At 41.1% G+C, this 23,655-nt stretch overlaps 1 protein-coding gene across 6 annotated transcripts in view; it reads left to right on the top strand.

Annotated features, from left to right (window-relative positions):
• FGGY (FGGY carbohydrate kinase domain containing) overlaps window positions 1–23,655 on the top strand; it is a 191,843-nt gene that overhangs the window by 126,173 nt on the left and 42,015 nt on the right. For 4 of the 6 annotated variants that reach the window (XR_013636198.1, XM_078854115.1, XM_073357533.2 and 1 more), the window contains exons 9-13: window positions 7,272–7,379; window positions 11,165–11,226; window positions 15,176–15,323; window positions 17,759–17,833; window positions 23,487–23,607. Coding sequence is in view for 5 of the 6 variants with exons in the window: in XM_078854115.1 (XP_078710241.1) it covers window positions 7,272–7,379; window positions 11,165–11,226; window positions 15,176–15,323; window positions 17,759–17,833; window positions 23,487–23,607 (514 nt within the window). In the remaining variant the exon portion in view is untranslated. The remainder of the gene's footprint in view (window positions 1–7,271; window positions 7,380–11,164; window positions 11,227–15,175; window positions 15,324–17,758; window positions 17,834–23,486; window positions 23,608–23,655) is intronic. The other 2 variants (XM_078854116.1, XM_078854117.1) reach the window with 2 other exon arrangements.

The following is a 23,655-nucleotide window of genomic DNA, read 5'->3' as shown; positions in this document are numbered from 1 at the left end:
TTAGTTTTCTTTAACTTGGCCTTGGGGAATTGCCTCTAGGATTGAAAGGTAGTTCAGTTTTTGTGCCCATTTAGCTGTTGGCCTCTCTTTGGCAACTGCAGAGTGGACATCTGGGAACTAGACTGAGTCCACCAAAATTAATACAGGCCATTGAAAAGTCACCAAATTGTAATATTCAGTAGCTAATAACATGAGTGGGATTCAAACCAGAGACCTAGAGATGAAAGGTTCTGTGTTCCCTCTGAATTCTCTCTCACACTTTTTTTTTTAAAATGATCTTCATTCTCTGTCATGGAGGTGTGTTCACTTGGCTAGGAGCAGCAAAACAATAGAATGATTACTAAAATAAGATCATACCCATCAGTATTAAAGCCTTGGGTTGAATGAATATTAATATTCTCAACCTATAGTAAGGCATAGATTTGAAAGTTAGAAGACAACACACTAGGTAATGCATGTAGCTGACTTGTCAAAGATCAAAGACCAGAAGTATAGACAGCATATATTACTTGGTGATTGATACAGCACTGTTTTTTCTGTCCACTCTCACTAAATATCTTGGATCTTGTTCCTTATGTACCTTACCCTAACAACAGCAGCTATTATTCTGTACCACCATCTGTAAAAGCTGATAGATGAAAAAATTTCAAACAGGCTTTATGACCTAGCTCCTCATTAACAAGTGTTCATGTCGCCAAATGCTCTGACAGTATATTGCGGGCTCAGTTCTGCTGTCATGTACACTGATGTAAATCAAGAGTAGTTCCACGGAAATCAATGACATTACACCATTGTAAAACTATTGTGAACGAGAGGAGAATCCGACCCTGATACTGTAACTCTGCCAGCTTGTCACAGAGGCCCCGTTCGGATGGAGTGGTGAAAATGGAAAAGGATACACATACTGCAGTGTACCTTATTAATACAAAGATTTACTTCTCAGCCAATAGCCAACTTCTCAGATAGAGTCATGGAATGAATTCATGTAAGGTTATACCATCAACACATGGAGTCAACTAAAAAGGAAAGTTCTGCGGGAATTCATGCTTCTATAAAACGGCTCTCACCTGTTTTATTTTATCATGTCTCTAATTACAGAGACATTTACATAAAACTGAGGAGGAAACATCTGTGCATGCCTGGTCAATTATGGCTGTTCTGGCAAAACAATACCAGTTAAGCAATATAGATTGAGTTTACCTTGTGATTTCATTTTATGGATGGGGTATAGGCTAAAATGATTCTATGCTCTAGAGGTCTGTGTTCTGCTCCATTCATTGTCTGGACCAAATGTCAGTGTTGAAAACTTACATGATCTTAATTTGGATTAAAGACAATGACGCCACTGATTCACTTACATTTATTTCAAGTTAGCTTTTAACGATAATTGTGAGTAATTTGTTTCTTCCACATATACTTTTGCAATTGAGTTTTGGAATTTTTTTAAGCCATGTTTTTTATAAATCTCATGCCAGTGCTGTTTAAACTGGTCCTTTGGTACCATAGCATAATTCTACATAGCATCATATATTTTATAGCCTTTTTATATTTTTGTGCATTGCCAGATGTGCTCCTCACGCCTTCTGATCCCAGATAGTTTGACATTGATTTTCCTAGTGCACGTCAGGGTTGAAATCAGGTCTGTATCTCATCCAAATGATCTATTCATAACAAAAAGTGCCTTCTGGCAGTTGTACCACAGCTGAATACTGTTAAACTGAATTCATCATTTCAGTTGTTTCTGATTTCTCTATAATGTTTACATATCTTACATATTAGTATAAGCTTGTATAGAGTACAAACTGAGGTTAAACCTTCCCAGACAAAACTCTTTTTCTTTATCCTCTCTGCTAGAAAATGCAGAACTTCTCTTTCACCTGAAGAGTAGAAATATAGAATCATAGAAGTGTAGGACTAGAGGTCATCTAGTCCAGTCCTGTGCACTCATGGAAGGACTAAGTATTATCTAGACAATCCCTGACAGGTGTTTGTCTAACCTGCTCTTAAAAATATTCAATGACGGAGATTCCCCAACATCCCTAGGCAATTTATTCCAGTACGTAACCATGCCGACAGGAAGTTTTTCCTCATGTCCAGCCTAAACTGTCCTTGCTGCAATTTAAGCCCATTGCTTCATGTCCTATCCTCAGAGGTTAAGAGAAACAATTTTTCTCACTCCTCCTTGTAACAACCTTTTATGTACTTGAAAATTGTTATCATGTTTCCTCTGTCTTCTCTTGTCCAGACTAAACAAATGCAATTTTTTAAGTCTTCCCACATAGATCATGTTTTCTAGACCTTTAATCATTTATGTTGCTCTTCTCTGGACTTTCTCCAAATCTTTCCTGAAATGTGGCGCCTAGAACTGGACACAATACTCCAGTTGAGGCCTAATCAGCGCGGAGTAGAACAGAAGAATTACTTCTTATGTCTTGCTTACAACACTCCCAGAATGGTGGTGATGTTTTTTGTAACAGTGTTATATTGTTGACTCATATTTAGCTTGTGATCCACTATGACCAACCTCCCCCCCCCACCCCACCCCACTGATCCCTTTCTACAGTACTCCTTCCTAGGCAGTCATTTCCCATATTCAGGGGACACCATCACAGGGCCTAATAACATCAGCCACACTATCAGAGGCTCGTTCACCTGCACATCCACCAATGTGATATGCCATCATGTGCCAGCAATGCCCCTCTGCCATGTACATTGCTCAAACTGGACAGTCTCTACGTAAAAGAATAAATGGACACAAATCAGATGTCAAGAATTATAACATTCATAAACCAGTCGGAGAACACTTCAATCTCTCTGGTCACGCGATCACAGGCATGAAAGTTGCGATATTACAACAGAAAAACTTCAAAACCAGACTCCAGCGAGAGACTGTTGAATTGGAATTCATTTGCAAATTGGATACAATTAACTTAGGCTTCAATAGAGACTGGGAGTGGCTAAGTCATTATGCAAGGTAACCTATTTCCCCTTGTTTTTTCCTACCCCCCCCGCCCCCCCCAGACGTTCTTGTTAAACCCTGGATTTGTGCTGGAAATGGCCCACCTTGATTATCATACACATTGCAAGGAGAGTGATCACTAGATAAGCTATTACCAGCAGGAGAGTGGGGTGGGGGGAGAGAAAATCTTTTGTAGTGGTAAACACCCATTTTTTCATGGTTTGTGTGTATAAAAAGATCTTCTGTACTTTCCACAGTATGCATCCGATGAAGTGAGCTGTAGCTCATGAAAGCTTATGCTCAAATAAATTGGTTAGTCTCTAAGGTGCCACAAGTACTCCTTTTCTTTTTGCGAATACAGACTAACACAGCTGTTACTCTGAAACATTTCCCATTTTGTAGGTATGCAACTGAGTGTTCCTTCCTAAGTGGGGGTACTTTGCATTTGTCCTTATTGAATATCATCCTATGTATTTCAGACTATTTCTTCAGTTTGTCCAGATCAAAATCTAGGAGCTATTTTAAATGTTCCAAAACATTTTTGATAAATGGGTGGGCATGTGCTTTTTGGGAAGACATGGAAAAGGCAGCAGCTTCCTCCATAAAAAAAAATCTGCTATCCCAACTAAAATACTATGTGGCAGAAATTGTTCTCTAAAAGCAGCAGAGAATGTCTGTAAGTAACCATCACGGAGAGAGGGCAATATTTTCTCTAAATATGTTTAATCCACTTAAATGAGTATAGATTTGGGCTGTGCTTCCTCATATTAGAATTCACCATGTGAATAGGTCCAAATGTGTCTCACCCCCGCCCCCAAGTACTTGTGGCAGTAAATATCATGCAGTGGCCTGGGAGCCAGGAACCACATGGGTGTTAATCGTGGCTCTGACAGGGATTCTCTCTGTAACTGTGGGCAAGTCATTTAACTTCCATGTGTGTCAGTTTCATGCTTTGGTTACCAAAATGAGGTTAATTAATTATATTAACCTATCTCATCAGGGAGGTAAAACTGGCCAAAGGAGGTGGTGACAGTGTTATAAGTAATAAATCAAATAATGTTTGTAAAGTGCCTTAAAGACAAAAAAACACTATCTGAATGCTAAGTCTTATTATACAGAGTAACAATTTTGGTTAGATATGAAGCAGAAAATCTGGGTCTCCCTCCTCATACCCATTTCAGCTTTCAAGACCAGAATGGTGACCTCTCCTATTCACATTAGAAATAAAAATCACCTATTCATAAATCCAAAATTTCTGTTTCTGCCCTGTGAAGGCTATGATTTTCCCAAGCTTCAGCAAGACAAGTAATGGCACTAGTAATGATCTATCCATGCCAGCACATGGGTGTGTTGAAAGTCAATACACAGGTTAATTTGGAAAGGATATGACATTAGTGCAGGGGGAAATTCTCTATTTGAATATAAAAAACTGTAAATATGGTGGAGCTGCAGCAAATTTTGCACCCTTTCCACTGTGTAGGCCCATTTACTCCAGTGGGATTGCATATGACGTAAATCGAGACAGAGTTTAGGCTTTTTATTATGAAAATACAGATGGCAGCTGCAGGCGTCACACATCCTCCAAATCTAATTCAGGGAAGGGAAATGCCAAGCTATTTTATTTATATTCTACATACAGGTGTGGAAGATGATTCATGCCACTGCTCTTCAAAGACTTTCTGAATCTGTTCTAGTGAGAGAGGAATCCTCTCAGCTCACCTTTTTCACAGAGACCACTATCTTCAGTTATGCTCCTTAGCTGCCTACCCTGCCAAAGCTGCAAGTGTATGAAGTTGTTTGAGGTGGGGGAAGCAGCTGGAGAGAGAGAGAAATCTAATGATGCCGGGAACAGGGCAGATAATCCTCTGTATGATAACACAACATTCCTTGTCCCAGAGTAATTAAAAGGGAGAGGAAGGAGAAAGCTTCTCCCTGTAGTAGGGCGACCAGATGTCCCGATTTCATAGGGACAGTCCTGATTTTGGGGTCTTTTTCTTATATAGGCTCCTATTACCACCCTGCCCACATCCCCATTTTTCACACTTGCTGTCTGATCATCCTACCCTGCAGAAGAAATAAGAGTCAAGCCCCATTGGCTTTATTCACTAATGCATAGATATGTTACTGTCTCATTTTGTGCCATACATGTGTTGAAAGTTTGCTGGAATGTATACAGATGGTATTTTGGTAGGAAGATGATAGGAAAGTCTCAGTGCAACTAGATATGAGCCAGCACAGAAACATCCTGTCCTGGCAAATTCCTGTGGGTATTTTCCAAAATACAGAGCCTGGCTGCTGCCACTCAGAATCCCCTGCTTCCCAGCAGTACCAGCTCCAAGGGCAGTTCAGTCTTTTAATCAATCTGCTTCTTCTAGTCACTGCTGACAGAATATGGGACAGTTTTCGGAATACTGGGGTAGTACTTTAGGAAATATGGAAAAGAAAGAACAATGGAGCAAAAACAATGTTCCAACCTTCCTGTAAGTCTGTAAACGTCTCATTTTCAGAGGGCCTTGTAATTTAGCATACTTAGTCTGTGCAGTCACTCTTATCCATAATGTGTGGGAGAGTATAGCTCAGTGGTCTGAGCCTCTGACTTAGATTAGCTAGCCTTTCTAGAATTGCAGGTTCTTCATCCTTTCAAGATAGGTAAATTGACTACCACAAAGTTTGGTGTGTTGAGACTATTTTGGATGAGACTTTAAAAATCCAAGTCCAGTCTGCTCTGCATGGTCCTTCTCCTCTTTAGAGATGCTGTGATGTCTTGAGTTAGAGTAGAGAACTGTGGGTCAGGACTCCAGTGCTTAACTACACTGATAGGAAGTTTTTCCTAATGTCCAGCCTAAACCACCCTTTCTGCAATTTAAGCCTGTTGCAGTATTTAAAAAAATTTAAAAAAACATACACCCTTCGCAATCTTTTTGGTGGACACATCTGCTTGATGTCCTGCATGGCTTGTTGAATTCAGGGGCAGGGCAGTCATTCTTCATGCTTTTTTTAATGAGATGTGGCTGCAGTTAGTTGTGCAAAAAGGTCATTCAGCACAAAAGATCTTTAACAAAAGTATTTAAAAACATCGAGGCAGATAGTGTGGGTACACTTGAGTAAGATTCTCTCACGCACAGTTGTGTTATTCCCCAGAGAAATCAGGGTTGGGGATTGCTGAGAAATATTTGGGAAGCCAATTTCTCTTCTTTGTTTTTCTTACTTAATTTCATGTTACTCTTGAGAATCATCTGTAATTTAAGATGACAGCGTGAGCAGACTATTGTTTGTGCAGAAACCTTTCTGCTGGTATATTTATTAAACGTGTGATGTGCACATGCCAATAAGCTTACTCTAGTGGGCGCTGCCTAAACTTTACCAAAATCTTCTTCTACTAAAGTTTTGAGCCCACTCCCATTGAATTCAATGGGAATTCTGCATTGCATTTACTGGGAGCAGGACTGTGACTTTTATTTATTGTGTGTATGAACCATGTAAGTAGTGGAGGGTCATTCCCTATGGACCATGAAGTTCCACGTTGAATCTCAACTGTGAAAATTTACAGGATGCGCATGCTAGGACGGGCCAGTGAGATAGGTGACTAAAATTTAGAGTGGGTTTAATCAGCGATTAGTGTTTGACCACCATCTGGCACAGGGAACATCATCCAATTAAAAAGTTCATTGAAACTAGGGCGCTGTCAAGCGAATAAAAAATTAATCGTGATTAATTGCATGATTAAAAAAATTAATTGCACTGTTAAATAATGGAATACCATTCATTTAAATAGATATTTTCTACATTTTCAAATATATTGATTTCAGTTGCAACACAGAATACAAAGTGCACAGTGTTCACATTATATTTGCACTGTAAAAAAACAAGTAATGGTATTTTTCAATAACCTAAAAAAGTTTTGTAGTGCAATCTCTTTATCATGAAAGTTGAACTTACAAATGTAGAATTATGTAAAAAAAACTGCATTCAAAAATAAAACAAAGTCCACTCAGTTCTACTTCAGCCAATCACTCAGACAAACAAGTGTGTTCACATTTGCAGGAGATAATGCTGCCTGCTTCTTGTTAACAGTATCGCCTGAAAGTGATAACAGGTGTTTGCATGGCACTGTTGTAGCCGGTGTCGCAAGATATTTATGTGCCAGGTGCACTAAAGATTCTTATGTCCCTTTGTGCTTTAACCACTATTTCAGAGGACTTCCATGAGCGTTTCCAGAATCAGCTCCTAATTGCTGTTAAATGTTAGCCCTTGAAATACTGTGTCAAACAGAAGGCAACTAGAATAACTAGATTTACTGTTGTCTTTTCAGATAAGCGATGCTCCCATTTTTGTGCCTGGTGTTTGGGGTCCCCATTACTCAGCCATGGTGCCTGGATTCTGGTTGAACGAGGGAGGCCAAAGTGCTACAGGAAAACTGGTGAGTCTGCAAAGGCACAAATAGCTTCTTACTAAAATATAGTGACAGTTCCTCAGCTGGTGTCAATCAGCATAGCACCACTGAACTCAGACCTCTTCCAATTTACACCACCTGAGAGGCGGGTCCCAAACACTGTAATATCATAGAAGCAAATGTGCTGCAAACAACACTACATGCTTGGCTGCTTGGGAATGGTAACTAAAGTCTGTTAAGAAGCTCCTAGCCCCACCACCCCACTGCAGGGCAGAAGCCCCAAGCTCCCCCAAACAGTCTGATAGGAAGAGAATGGGGAGGGCATGGAGGACTTAAAGAGATGTGCTTTAACTGTAAAAGAGCCACATGCCGCTCACAAGCCACAGTTTGCCCGTCCCTGCTATATTGTCATATAAATCTCTCCCTTGAGTGCAAGGAGTATGGCTAGATATACAGATACATAGTGTGATAAAGTTCCTCCTCTACCTTGTTGGGTCCTGCACTTTATGGCGGATTTGCTCACCTCAGAGGTTCATGGCAGCCCTCAGTTTGGCTGATTCTGCTAGAGCAGGGGTCTTAAACTCAAATGACCACAAGGGCCACATGAGGACTAGTACATTGGCCCAAGGGCCGCATCACTGACCTCTCCCCCGCTGCCCTGGCCCCACCCCCACTCCACCCCTTCCCTGCCCCAATTCCAACCCCTTCCCCAAAATCCCCACCCCAACTCTGCCCCCAGGGGCTGCAGGAGGGGTTCAGGGTGCAGCAGGGGGCTCAGGGCAGAGGGTCCAGGTGCAGGAGGGGGTTTGGGTGCAGGAGGGGGCTGGCTCTGGTCCAGCGCACACCAGGGGCAGGGCAGGCTACTTACCTGCCTGCCCTGCCTCCCCCCACACTGCTCCAGGAAGCAGCCGGAACCTTGGGGGGGGGGAGCCACAGAGGTCTGTGTGTTGCCCTGGCCATGCCTCCAGGCACCACCCCCGCAGCTCTCATTGGCTGTGAAGAGAGAACCGCAGCCAATAGGAGCTTCGGGGGAGGTACCTGGAGGCATGGCCAGGGCAACACACAGACCCCCTATGCCCCTCCTCCCCCAGGTCCCGGCCACTTCCCAGAGCGGCACGGGGACAGGGTGGGCAGGCTCTGCCCTGCCCCCTGTGTGCACCGGGCCAGAGACACTCTAGGTAAATGCTGAGGGGGGGCGGGAGGGCCACAAGGAGCTGGCAGGTCACAGAAAATAACCCCATGGGCCACATGTTTGAGACTCTTGTGCTAGAGACTCAAACTTGCCCTAGACTCAGCTAACCTCATCGCTGGCTAGCATAGGAGAAATGGAGAACAAGCTGCACTGTCTCTGCTGTCCCATATGGGTTGGGGACAAGCCAGATCCCTTTCCAAATTAGACCTTCCCTTCTGGTGTTGCTCACAGACCAGGTCAACTCCTCCTGTGTTGAATCAGGACTTGGGGGAATGGGGGGGACCCAGACCCATCCTCTACACTGGGTTCCAGCCCAGTGGATAACAGCTGTCTACATCTCCTGTAACAGCTGCATGACAGCTAGAGCTACAACTTCCAGGGCTTCTCCCCCATGACCTCCCCCCAGTACCTTCTTTATCATCACCACAGGATATTCCTCCTGAAGCCTGATCAAGCTTGTACTCTTCAGTCCTCCCGCAGCATGCCTTCTCGTTCCTTGCATACACCCCCACTAACTGAGGGGAGGTCCTTTTTAAACCAGGTGTCCTGATAAGTCTGCCTGCCATTATTGATTCTAGTATGTTCTTAATTGGCTCCAGGTGTCTTAATTAGCCTACCTGTCTTAATTGGTTCTAGCAGAGCCCCTGCGCTGGTCACTCAGGGAACAGAAAACTATTTATCCAGTGGCCAATATATGTGTCTTCTACCAGACTCCTGTACCCCACTGGTCTGGGTCTGTCACAATACGTATCAGTTTAATTTGTTAATAGATAAAAGGCTTGATCTTGCAAAGTTCCAAGTTTTCTCAGCTCCTAGTAGGCACTTGCTACTTCAGAGGATTGGGTCCTTGGAGGACTTTGGAAACAGATATTTTAGGTAGGGCCTATAGCAAACATTAGCAGTAACCTTTGGTATATTGGGGAACATGTATCTTTATCAAGATATTCATCAAATATTTCATGTGGTCTTTTTCAAATTATATGTCCATGTGTTTTGTGTATATATAGGGAGAGGAAGTATATATGTAAAATAAACACAAGGGTGGATGCTTGGTTGTGTCCATTATAATTATGCAAAGCAGTAGCCATCATAACATCCTGCTTTCACACACTTCTCACTTTCTGAGGGAAAAATCATATTTTGGGATTATGTTTTTAGTAGTTGATCTCTGGATGAAGAAGAAATTTTTTTTTTGCAAAGTTTGAACAGAGTCACTTGAACCCATTGAGAGTTAAGCCAAAGTGAAATAAAGATCCCATTCCCTTTAAAAAGTTCTAATAACACTTTTCTATATGAGGCTACCATAAAACCTGCCAAAGTTTGTAAATAGGCCTGGAGACTCTGCTTGTCCTGGTGAAAAAATATGTTTTTAAAAAGGAATTTCTAAGCCTTTGAACTGCATTTTCAGAATAAATAGGGAAAAAACAGGGGAAAATATTGTATTATGTTCTGTTGCATTAACCGAGAAATAAGATGCAATCACATAATTTTGCATATCCACAAGGGAGCACGGGTAAGTTTACACAACCAGCCTTAACTTCGGCATTTCTTAATTTCTGAGCTTTTAAATATGCAAACCTTATCATTGCATTAATAGAGATTTTTTGTAAGTAAAATGTGTTCATACACCTACACACACACACACAAAGCACATAATCACATTTTATTTATTTAGATCCCATCAAACATATTCTGGGCAAACTTGCACAGTTCATAATGACCAGGGTCAGCCCTGAGTTGACTTGTTCTGATGTTAAGATTTCAATCAGCCAATCTCAGTCCAGCCCACAGCTTTGTTTCTAACACCATTTATATTTTTATAAATGGCTTTCTTTCATCTCCTACACAAAGTCCAGAGGGAATCAAGATGTATGAAGTTCTTTTCCTGTATACAGATGTGTGTGCATAGTTAAAATAAATGTTATTATACTGTTAACACCCAGCACCCAAACTAATGAATACTAATCAAAATTAAACACCTGTCCTGACTTGCTGCCAGCAGGTCTTGCCAAATCACTCACCTATATATGCATTACTCTGGGTAGCCATAGTTTTGCCTCATTACCTTTACGGATGCCATTGACAGGCATTATGGACTGGCTACAAAAGCTGCTAAATTGCCATCTTGAAATTCCACACAGTCCTAAACAAGGCATTGGTTTGTGTTATAACGCTAGACACCTTTCCCTAGAGGGTCCAATTCACATGTCAACTCTGTGTAGGGTAAGTCTTTTTTAACCTTGAGTTAATGGATTTTCATGGTGAAAAACAAATGTCCTTGTACTTGAATAAACACTTGTGGAGTCTCCACACTCGCCATTACAAATGTGTTGGCTACTTCAAGCTAACGGGCAATCAATTATTTGAGAAGATATAAGCTCATCATTCTGCTCATTTTTGGTATGTCATTGTTAAACTTTTTAAGCCAAATCCTGATCCCACTGAAATCAATGAGAGTTTTGCTATTGGTTTCAGTAGGACCAGGTTTTAGTACTTCATGAGTAAGCTGGAAGCTCTTTTGTCAATGTAGAATGACAAAGTTTCAATGTATTTTACCAGGAATTAATTTTAAAATTTAATTTATTTTAAGCTGGTTGTTTTTCTTTTTAATCTTTTTCAGATAGATCATGTAGTCCGAGGCCATGTTGCCTTTCCAGAGTTACAAGCAAAAGCGGCAGCCAGGTCACCACTCTTATTTCTTTATCAAAACATCGACCTTGCAAAGATCATTTTGACATGACATTGTACCTTCATCCCTATACTGCAACGTTCCCATTTCAGGATGTGGGGATCAGCCAAGCTGGCTGTGAACTCAGTCCCCTGAGTCTGAACTGATTGGAAGTATTTGCAAAGGCTTCTGTAATGATAATTCAGGGTTCAAAGCTTTAAAAACCTAAAATATTCACCCTTAGGTTCAAATACTTACCCAAATGGTATGGCTGGCCTGCTTTGCACATCAAAGTCTTCTTTGTATCCATCCCAATATGTCTCTTGGTAGCACAGTATATTGTCCATGCTGCAGACCTGGGTGCCTAGGGCTTGCCATGTCTCAAACCTCAGAGATGGTGAGGTTTAGCTTACGTTGCACTATTAGGAGAAATCTGCTTTATGAAAGAATAGCTAGTATATGAAAAAAAGACTGGGACAGTGGTGTAGAGAGGAATGCAAACCCAGAATAAAGGGATAGTTAAAACTAAGAGATGGATCACCCCAGTACCAGCCATGTTTTGCATGCGTGCAGCGTGTCTGCAGGAGGCGTCTGAGATTCTAGAGTTTCTTGAATGAGAAAACACAGTTTACACAGTGCAAAATCCTTGACTACTGAATGTAAGATGATATAACCGTCCTGTGTGATACCGTGTTGTATCTTTAATTCTTATTTGAGGCTCATGCAGTTAGTAAAACTGTGCAGGAGAGTGTTGATAAAGAGGGTCATAATATTTTATATGGTTAATATACCAATGGTATTTTTATAATGCTTTCCAGACACTGCCATTCTAATGATATGTTTTCATAGCTATAAATTTAGTAAACAAGCCACTTATAACTTCACCTTCCTCCCCATTTCCCCGAAAAAGGGTAGCATTAAGGGACTAACTTAAACTGACAGAAGCCAGGAACTTTGCAGTTCAGTTTGAAATTCCACCCTTCAGGCATCACCTTGTACCTAGCTATTACAGCACATGTGGCCTAAAACTTCACCCGCTATTCTGAGGCGTCGTCACAGAGCACTATATCAGCTGAACCAGCCAAATGGAAGGGGATTATTTAGTGCAGAGTTTTGGTCTGAAGTTCCTGTCTTTTCTCAAATTAAGTCAAATTCTTAATATTAACGTAGGGTTTTGTTTTGGTTTTGGGGGTTGTTGATGAGGAGGGGATGGGGAGTTATTTGCCTACAGATCTCCTTTAAGTATTTTAGGGGGACTATTCTGATATACTGGGCCTCATTCTTCACCTTGTGTTGTCATTATGCTGGTCCAGAGCAAGTAAAGTTAGTATAAAATGCCAACACATCAGAATTCTCCACTCACATGTCTAGTGGCATTTTAAACCCACTTCACATAGGTGTAAATGACTATACAGGGTGCAAGGCCATGAAGAATCAGGTCTGTTTTGTATGATAATATCATATAGACATTATTGAGATAGTAAAACTCCACCTATGCTGGCTAGAGTGTGGACTCAAGATGACTTTGTGGTCTAAGCATCAGAGCTGAAATACCCTATCTTCCTAGAATCACAGGTTCTAACCCTGACTGGGGTTGGGTCACCCCGTCATTTTTCCATGGAGGACATACGAAGTTCCATGTAGTTTACATTGTTTGGGTCCCTCTGTGGTGAGACCTTGAAAAACAAGACCCTCTCTGCTTGACATCAAAGATCCTATGGCAGATTTTTGTAAGAGCAGTGTTTTGCCCTGGTGTCTTTGGACAGAATTTCCCTGTCTTCCATTAGTGAGCAGTGCGCTGTTTTGACTCCTCTTCCCCCACCATAGAGATGACTGCTTTTCAGTAGTGATGTATATCTGTAAAGTGCTTTGGGATCTTTCAAGCAATGTATAATAATAATAATTGGCAGTTCTTTCCATCTGTGGATCTTAGGGCCAGATTTTCAGAGGTATTTAGGGGCCTAAAAATGCAGATAGACACTTCTGAAAATCCCACTAGGCGCCTAATTCCCATTGATTTCTGAAATCTGGCCCACATTACAAATATAAACTATTATTATTATTTGCGTAACTCCTGTATAATTTTGAAATGGTCAAAGAACAGCTGGCTAGATGACAGCCATAACCTTTGGCTTTGTAAAGCCCTAGGTCCCAGGACATGATGCCCGATCCAACTGCTGCTGAAGTTAATGGATGTCTTTCCCTTGTCTTAAATAGAAATTGGATTGGCTCAGAAAATTAGTCGCCCAACACTGTCCAATGGGCTTGGTTGACAAGTAGCACTGGGAGGTGTTTGAGGGAGCTCTGCCATTCATTCTAACCAGACCTAGAGTTGTAGGGCCTAGATCTATAAGAAAAGGAGGATGGAGACATGTAGTGCTAGGGATATGTGCTTGCTTGAGAAGGCATGGTTAAATGTCAACCTCTGCTACACAGGGTTTGTGCTCTGGACTAGCTTCTCCCCCTGGGAATCCAAGTAACAAGAGGGCCAGATGGAAGCTGGGTAGTAGGATAGGCCTCATGTTTAATGAAGTTGCCCTCTTCCTTTTTCCTTCTCACCCCATAAAAGCCGGGCTTCTACTGGAAATGCAGTGACTGGTTATTAGCAGGTACTGTTTATAATATGATCTTTAGGGAGGCAGAAAATAAGGCCACTATATGAAAAAAAGAATCGTAACTTTCAAAATTATCATAATTCAGTTCCAGGAAGGCATAGAAAGCACATTTAAAAGAATGTGAATAATGATGTGAATTAGTTATTTTAATGTCTTCCAAGTGTACTTCGTTTTGAATGATATTCTCTGATAGCACACACATGGAAAGGTATAATTGAAAAAACATGCTGCTGAATAGTTGAATGTAAAGTATAAATATACAGCTGCTAGGAGGTCAGAAGTCAGTGTGGTAAAGCATGTGCCAAATTCCCTTAGGGATCTCATTAGTGCACGATTGAATATACATGTAGAGGCTAAATGAATATCACTGTTTTGGACCTACAGTAAGTGAGACAATGGCTAATCAATTGTAATTAAGGCTAGATGGTATTATTGATCAAGATGCCTGAAATTAAATGCCCTACTCTGATTTCTTAGGAGTTGAGACCAAAAATAAAATTATAAATCTGTTTATGATGATACAAGAGTTTTTTAAAGAAGGATTCTCACCATAATTGCAACATGTTTTAACTGGAATGTCACGAAGGCCATTGCAAGCCAGAACACAGAAGAGTTCATCATTAATCCCACAACCATGGCTGGCTCAGGAAAAAGGCACGTGGATAATGTGGAGATGGGTGCATTATAAGAACTTAGAGAAAACTAAATTTAGGGACCTTAGTCAGCTCCTCCCCTGCATATCATCATCTCGCTGTCCCCATTCTCCCCTTACTGCTTAGTTTTAATTATACTGTATATTTGAATATTGGTCTCAAAAATTGAAAACTTTAATACGAGGAACTCTTGATTAACAACAGAAATTACTAACATTTGTAAAGGGATTTTATTTTCATTCCTCTTTGGGAGTCTTTTTTATTTCTTCACTCCCTCTCTGCTTTTATTTCTCTCGGTCGTCATTGCGCCATTGCTTTCCCGCCTCTCAGTGTTGCGGACAAGCCGCCATAATGCCAGTCAGCTGCAGTTTCAGGACGGACCAGCAGGAGGCATTGCACAAGGAGTGCAGCTGTTACTGCTTCTGAAGGTCATTCAGCTTTCACTGTCTGCCCACCTCCCTGCCCAGTGTAGGAACTCAGACCTTCTTCTGGCTGATAGTGGGCTTTAATTACCCCCACCCCCACTCTCCATTGCCATATGCCTGGCAAGGAAATGATTCTCTCTCTTTTACTTTAAGTTTGGCTTTTGGACCCCTTTTGATGGTTTTCTTGTATTTGACATTAGAAGTGCAAATGTTTTACATTCACTGAATAACCTCCCTCCCCTGTTCTTTCCCAACTTGTTTTTCTTCTAGTGCTCAAAATATATATACATATTTGAACAGTCACCTGGATCTGATTAAGAAATCTTTGCCTGTGGGTTTCCTCACTGTTGATTTACACGTTTGGCCAGATTTCCATGGTAACCGATCTCCCTTAGCAGATCTGACACTGAAGGGCATGGTAAGAAACAGCCTGTCTTTGCAAAAAGGTCAATACAGAACAAAGGGATAAAATTAATAAAAAATTGGAAGGAGCATTTTTATTTTAAACATACTCCTCCCTAGTCGTTCAGACGATCCCACAGGATTTGGATTTCTTGCTGATATTTGTTGTTGTTGTTGAAATTAGTAAGTGTTTTTGCAGTACACCACCAATCAGGATACTTCTAATATCACTAGTGCCTCATTTACTTGCTGAAAATACTAAGAGGTATGTCTTCCATCCGGTATCTTTACTGGCAATCATATTTTGGAGAACTGAATAGCGCCACTCATTGTTTTTGTGCACTCACCAGTCTGCTTAATCTTGCATTCCCCTTGTGGAATTGGTGAGTCTCAATCGAAAACTGGTAGGGTGTATTCAGAGACTAAGAATGATATAAAATATTTCAAGGAATGATTTTCCAATTTTCAATCATTTTGCTAAATAGCGCGTTACACTATTTCAGTTGCTTATTGGCCACTTTCAACAGAAGCTGGAAAACTCCTGTGTAATTATTAGCCATGGACATGCAAGTGCTGATTTAAAAATAAATACATAAGCAAGATAGCTCCTGAATCTTTATTCATTTTCCAAAACTGAGCTGAATTTGATCCTGATTTGAGGTTGTGAAATGTTTCTTCTGGAAGGGCTGAAATACTGTGAGAAGAGCAGTTTTCACACTATTTCAATCTAGAATCTGAAGCAGCAGAATTAGGAAGCTCATGAGAGAACCTCTCCTGATGAGATTTTCAGCACATGTGTACTCACGAGGCTCACATAAACATCCACACATTCGGATGCTTCTGCTAGCTGAACCTGATGGAGGCACGCTAGCTGGATCCATGTCAGGATGTTATTGTACAAAACCATGACTGAACAGGTGAATAAAGGTATAATTTACCTATAACTTTAAGGTCTGTTATCTCTTGAATCATAATGATGTATAGTTCTGATTTGTGTTCCAGGCAGTTTGTGTAATAACACACCTTGAAATGGTCCCTGAAAGAAGGCAAATAACCCCAACAGATCATCTCAGTCCTCAGCATCCGTGCAACTGAAACGTCAAACATTTGGGGAGGGAGTTCACCCATAATTACTGCTACTAAAATGGGAGGGTTCATACAGTATACTGGGGGGAGAGATTGGAGAGCATTCGGGTGACAAATGGATAGATGTGTAAATTCTTGCGCAGCAAGATGGAGCTAATAATTAGAAATAGGACACAGAAATTTGGATGTCTGTTCGAACTTGCCTGAAATTCAGGGATATGAAGATCTGGGGAAGTTGAGTAAGGCCCATCTCTAAATGTCATATCAGTCATATCAGTGAAAAGTCTTATAACCAGAGAAATGTGGCGATGGTTAAATATTTGAGTGTTCTTTTCTAGTGGTTTCAAAACTTTTTTCTTTTTCAACTATTGAACTGAAAAGGATGGCATTTGTTGATCCTGATTAATGACACAGGAATTTCACCTTGAATCATCTGTTCTGAGAAGGCAGCAACATGCTGAAATATATTGTTATCGTAAAAGGATTTACCTATTTCAAAAGCTGTGAAAAACTTTAAGACACTTCTTTATTGCAAGTGAAGTTATATACAAAATAAGTTCCCACCTCAGTACTGGTGCCAGGAATATAGATATGCACTTCATTTCAATTGGCACTAATACTCACATTGTTTTTCAGAAGTCATACCTCTAAAGGGCATCGCTATGAGCTGTAATTATACCACAAATTGAGTAAAACTATTAAGGCTAAATTCTGCTCTTAGGTGCACCTGATTATTTTTTGCTGTGGGAGTGACCCATGAATATTTTGATCCTTCCACAAGAAATATGTTCTACGGGAGAGTCTTTATTCCCCTGGTTTAAGTCTCTTATGCAAATGCTAGCAATGATAGTGCATCTTTTCTGCCACATTTAGGGACAAAATTAGGATCTCACTTGTTCTGATATAAGTCCAGAGTAACTACACTGACTTCCATAGAAGAAATTTGGATTTATGCCAGAGTAAATGAAATCATAATCTAACCCTAATTATTAATTGTCTTTCAGTGCAAGGGCATGTGGGAATTTTTTTTTTACTGTGTTTCGTTTCATAGTACTAGACTAAATACTCCCAAGGAATATGCAGGTCTCCTAGGAAAACTGTATTGGTGAAAACATAACACGTAAATCCCATACAAAATGATATTTTATTCACTGTTTCTTTCCAAGGGCAAAATCAAAGTTTCTGTGGTTCTTACCCAGACCGGGAGAAATATGTTTAACATAACAGTATGTGTACAGCTCACAGGATTAGAATTTGCATTTAAACATGTAGCAACAAGAAAACATGCCTTGTGTTTCACAGAAAATGATGAAATTCCAGCTCTGCTAGATTTGAACTTTTTTTTTTTTTTTGTGTTCCATGCAGGTTGTTGGATTGACATTGTATCAGGGCCTTGATGAACTCGCTCTTATCTACTTGGCCACAATTCAAGCCATTGCTGTAAGCCATTTTAAAGAGTCTGCTTTTTATAAAAGCATGAAAGACTTACTTAAAGGAGTTGCACTCTGTGTCACATTGCAGATTGATCATGCCCTCCTGTAAAATAGATTTCTAATTACAAATGAACTCACCGAATGAGTTCATAAAGGAGCAAGATAAACATCACATGTATGGAGAGGATTGCCCCCTCCCATGGAAAAAATACCCTGAGGGGCGCTCTTTGCAGGGAGGAAAATGCCCTAGAAGAGTTTTCCTGAAATTGTTCTGACAAGGCAGGAATGCTGGGTATGCCCAATATTGAGCCTCCTCCTCTTCTGTCTGAGGTGAAAGATGCATAAATACAGTCCAAAAGGAGATGGCAAGTCTATAAGGAGGAGAGAGACATAGGCAAGGTCTACACTATAAATTTATATCAGTATAACTACATGGTTGAAGGGACGGGAGAGAGGAATCCTGCCCCTGAGCAATGCAGTTATACCAACCTAATCTCTGATGTAGACGGTGCTATGTAAACAGGAGGGCTTCCCCCATCGGCATAACTGTCTCCTCTTGTGGTAGAAGCTCTCTTGTCAGTATAGTAGCGTCTTCAGTGAAGTGCTGTAGTGGCGAGCTGCAGCGTTTGAAGTGCAGACTTGCCCTTAATCTCTCCCAAACCTAGAGATACACTCTTCATAAACCTGCAAGGTGGAGCTCTGTGCAGTTCGGAAGATGTGCCTGGGTGTGAGTCGTTGCCATATGCCATATTATCCCCACCAAACCTGCAGGGTCGTGGAGGAAATCCTTTCCCCAGGTGCATGTCAGAGACTGTGCAACATGGGGCAGTGCTGATGGTGTTGGTTGTACGGTGTGGTGCTGCTAGGGTGGGAAAAGAAGCTTGTGTAGGGACAGGGCCCTGTGCGGCTACAAACCTCTCCCTCCTCACCCCTGTAGTGTGAAGACAGTTATTCTGCAGGCTTATTCTCCTGGCATTTCACTCCTCCTGCCTTTTTTCCGTTGGAAGGCATGATGTTGACCCATGTGGATGATTTATTTCCCCTCTCAACCCTCACCCCAGTTTATGTTAAAGTAGATGGAGAGACCACCATACCTCCACATTAAACAAGCAGCCCCAGATGTCCATTAATGTATGTATATGGTGCAGGTGTGGGTGTGGGTATGTGGGTGTGATTTTACTGGACTAAATTTAGAGTTTAGTCCCACTTTTCCCAAGTAACTTGTTTGATTAAACAGTAACAAAAAAATCTTTGCAAGAGTGGGTCAGTCAACCTGTATTTATAGATATATACTCCCTGTGGTTCACCTATCTATATGTGTGTGTATCTATATGTGTGTGTATCTATATGTGTGTCTGTCTTTTGTACTGGTGCCTATTACTGTAGTGTCTTCACACCTAAACTCTTTACTGATTCCTGCCTATTTCATTACAAAACTATACTGCGTAAGTGTAAACATACATCCCTGCAGGTGCACTGTGCATAAGACTGGGACTCGTACAGTGATTAAATTAATTATCTTTCCAGCTGTTATGAGATAATATGGCCATGTTTTTCTGCCATTGCCATCCTGGGGGTTAACACTGGTCATTGTTTTCTAATGGGGACAAGGGTTTATGGATAACATGGACCGATATCCCAGTGTCACACCACACCGTCTGGGATAGCAGCATGGGCAGTTGTGGGAAATTTACTGTGAATGACATATCTGATGTGTTAACACTCCTTCAGCAAATCCCGATCATTTAATCTGAGCCTGGAATTCATTAGTGCTGATTTTTGACCCCTTTCAGCCGAACATAATAGTGGTATACTTGGTGCTTTAATACAATCCTATGATTTAAATACAAGAATGTGTGTGTTTTCCTGATATTGCTCCGTGAAAGAGGCTGAAAACAAAAACATTTCAGTACCAAACACGTGCCCTGTTGTTGTTTCACGCTAATGAGGTGAATGCATTCTCTGTTGGACATCCTGGGAAAGCCACCTATTGTCTGATTGCTTTGTTTCATATACTGCATTTTAACATTAAGTTCAGCATCTTTTTATAATAGGCATCTTTTTATAATGATTTTTTTTGTCCGTGATACAGAATACCAAGATAAGGTATGCACTAAATTTCTTTTCATGGTAAATTACTGCACACTTGCTTTTGAAATTCCATTGAAACAGTATTCAGAGTAACAGCCGTGTTGGTCTGTATTCGCAAAAAGAAAAGGAGTACTTGTGGCACCTTAGAGACTAACCAATTTATTTGAGCATAAGCTTTCGTGAGCTACAGCTCACTGCATCCGATGAAGTGAGCTGTAGCTCACGAAAGCTTATGCTCAAATAAATTGGTTAGTCTCTAAGGTGCCACAAGTACTCCTTTTCTTTTTATTGAAACAGTAGGCAATCATAATAAATGGATTGAGGGAAATGTATCCCTGCCCTTCCTGATTATCTTTATTAAATACAAAATTAGTTTTCAAAATTCCCCTCCCCCCAATTTTAGCTTTATGTTTATTATGTAACCTTACAAGGAAAAATGTCCTGTTTCCTAGAGCCAGAGTCCTGTTCCACTCATTGACTTCAATCGGAGCAACATCAGACATTAAACCCAACGTTAGCAAATGTGCAAACCTTGTCAAAATCCAAGTCATACCCACAGAATGTTAATCTCTAGTTTTCTTTACAATGGGAGATTTTTTTAAAAAAATAAAATTTGCATTTCAAGCCCCTCAATTTGCATATTCTCTAATTTAAGATTACATTAGTCCTTCCCACCCCTCCCCACCCTTACCTCCCTGAGTGGAATGTCTAGTTTTAATGTAAATGTCGCTGAATAAAATTTTCCAGGCAGGTCAACACAAAATAATTTTCACAGCATGTTCTTTTTAAAAGTATTTGGTGTGTGTGTGTGTGTGTTGGGGGAATTTGCTAATAAATTTGAATATCAGCAGCTGTGAAAGAGAGTATCTGTCCTCTGGCTGCTCATGTGGCAAAATTCAGTACAACAGTGAGACTATTGTGAACATAATCAGAAATATAACTGTCGTCATCAAAGCCAGTACTTAGGGGAGAGACTCTTTTTAGAAAAAAAAAAAGGAGTACTTGTGGCACCTTAGAGACTAACCAATTTATTTGAGCATAAGCTTTCGTGAGCTACAGCTCACTTCATCGGATGCATACTGTGGAAAGTGTAGAAGATCTTTTTATACACACAAAGCATGAAAAAATACCTCCCCCCACCTCACTCTCCTGCTGGTAATAGCTTATCTAAAGTGACCACTCTCCTTACAATGCGTATGATAATCAAGGTGGGCCATTTCCAGCACAAATCCAGGGTTTAACAAGAACGTCAGGCGGGGGGAGTAGGAAAAAACAAGGGGAAATAGGTTACCTTGCATAATGACTTAGCCACTCCCAGTCTCTATTCAAGCCTAAGTTAATTGTATCCGATTTGCAAATGAATTCCAATTCAACAGTCTCTCGCTGGAGTCTGGATTTGAAGTTTTTTTGTTGTAATATCGCAACTTGCATGTCTGTAATCGCGTGACCGGAGAGATTGAAGTGTTCTCCGACTGGTTTATGAATGTTATAATTCTTGTGTCCATTTATTCTTTTACATAGAGACTGTCCAGTTTGACCAATGTACATGGCAGAGGGGCATTGCTGGCACATGACGGCATATATCACATTGGTGGAGGTGCAGGTGAATGAGCCTCTGATAGTGTGGCTGATGTTATTAGGCCCTGTGATGGTGTCCCCTGAATAGATATGTGGGCACAGTTGGCAATGGGCTTTGTTGCAAGGATAGGTTCCTGGGTTAATGGTTCTGTTGTGTGGTATGTGGTTGCTGGTGAGTATTTGCTTCAGGTTGAGGGGCTGTCTGTAGACAAGGACTGGCCTGTCTCCCAAGATTTGTGAGAGTGTTGGGTCATCCTTCAGGATAGGTTGTAGATCCTTAATAATACGTTGGAGGGGTTTTAGTTGGGGGCTGAGGTTGACGGCTAGCGGTGTTCTGTTATTTTCTTTGTTAGGCCTGTCCTGTAGTAGGTGACTTCTGGGAACTCTTCTGTCTCTATCAATCTGTTTCTTCACTTCTGCAGGTGGGTATTGTAGTTATAAGAATGCTTGACAGCTCTATCAAGATGTCAAGAATTATAACATTCATAAACCAGTCGGAGAACACTTCAATCTCTCTGGACACGCGATTACAGACATGAAAGTTGCGATATTACAACAAAAAAACTTCAAAACCAGACTCCAGCAAGAGACTGTTGCATTGGAATTCATTTGCAAATTGGATACAATTAACTTAGGCTTGAATAGAGACTGGGAGTGGCTAAGTCATTATGCAAGGTAACCTATTTCCCCTTGTTTTTTCCTACCCCCCCCCCCCAGATGTTCTTGTTAAACCCTGGATTTGTGCTGGAAATGGCCCACCTTGATTATCATACACATTGTAAGGAGAGTGATCACTTTAGATAAGCTATTACCAGCAGGAGAGTGGGGTGGCGGGAGGTATTTTTTCATGCTTTGTGTGTATAAAAAGATCTTCTACACTTTCCACAGTATGCATCCGATGAAGTGAGCTGTAGCTCACGAAAGCTTATGCTCAAATAAATTGGTTAGTCTCTAAGGTGCCACAAGTACTCCTTTTCTTTTTGTGAATACAGACTAATACGGCTGTTACTCTGAAACCACTCTTTTTAGAGTAGTTTTATTTTTCTGTCATTTAAAATCTTAACTGTATGATTTGGAAAGTTAGCCCTCTGTGTCAATAGGAAGTGACCGATTTAATCAGCTGGCCTTGTGGCCGTTTCAGTTCATCATAACTACTTTGCCTTTAACCAAACTACATTTCAAGCCTTATCCAAAGTTGTGCCAGAGTTTCACAGTAAACATCCCAAATCTGGTGTTACTCAGTTGGTCTCAGTTTTCAGAAGCAGCCCAAAACTCAAGCTGGCATTTGAGATAACAGCCCCCTGGTTTAAAAGGGAAGGTGCTGAAGGCCAAACATTTTAAGTGATGGTTCCTTGACGTGCTTTCCGCTTAGTTTGACAGATCCCAACTTTATTGACCTTCAGGTCATGCTGCAAGGCTCATCTGTGCTGCGAGGCTTTGTCAGAGGCAGGAGGGCTAAGCAAATGGGAGGGGATGGTGGGGATGTCTTAACTCTGGTGGGCTGCATCTGACATTGTTTGTGTCTCCTGTGCGCCCTTGCTGCTACTTAGTTGCTTTCTCCTGTCACTTGCTCTGTTGGTCACAAACAGCCACTCCTCAGTGTCTCCCCTTGCTTTCTCCTGATCCTTTGCAGCCTGGTTCTGTGCCAGCTTCGGACCACTTTCCTTGCCCTTTACATGTCCAGCCCCTACTCTCTCCAGCTGTGCATACATACAGACAGCTATCAGGCCCTGCTCCTCCTACAGCCAACTCCCAAGGTGCTGTTTCCAGCCTGCTGGCCTCATATGTTCCTTTCATTTCTAGTTCCTCATCCCTAATGCTTGCAGTATGAATTTTCATGTTTCAGGTCACTATGGATCATACAATGCACCTTACTGACCTGATGATAAACCAAGTCCCTTCTCTTGTAGGCCTAACCCTTGCCGTCACTTAGTGCTGGTTTCTTTCTGAGTAAGTTTTCCATGTTCATCAGACCTTTTCTGTCTTTCAAGTTGGGAACAAGACATATTTTGGAAACTATGCAGTCTGCCGGGCATCACATAAGCACTCTGTTTCTGTGTGGAGGGTTGAGCAAGAACCCCCTCTTTGTGGAGATGCATGCTGACATTACTGGTAAGTTAGACAGAGGAAGCAGGGAAAAAGAAGACAGTAAACTAATTT

The sequence above is a fragment of the Lepidochelys kempii genome, chromosome 8, assembly GCF_965140285.1.
Source record: "Lepidochelys kempii isolate rLepKem1 chromosome 8, rLepKem1.hap1, whole genome shotgun sequence".
Classification (NCBI taxonomy): Eukaryota; Metazoa; Chordata; order Testudines; family Cheloniidae; genus Lepidochelys; species Lepidochelys kempii.
The sequence above is the reverse complement of the archived record's forward strand: the minus strand, read 5'-3'. Positions and strand labels throughout refer to the sequence as shown.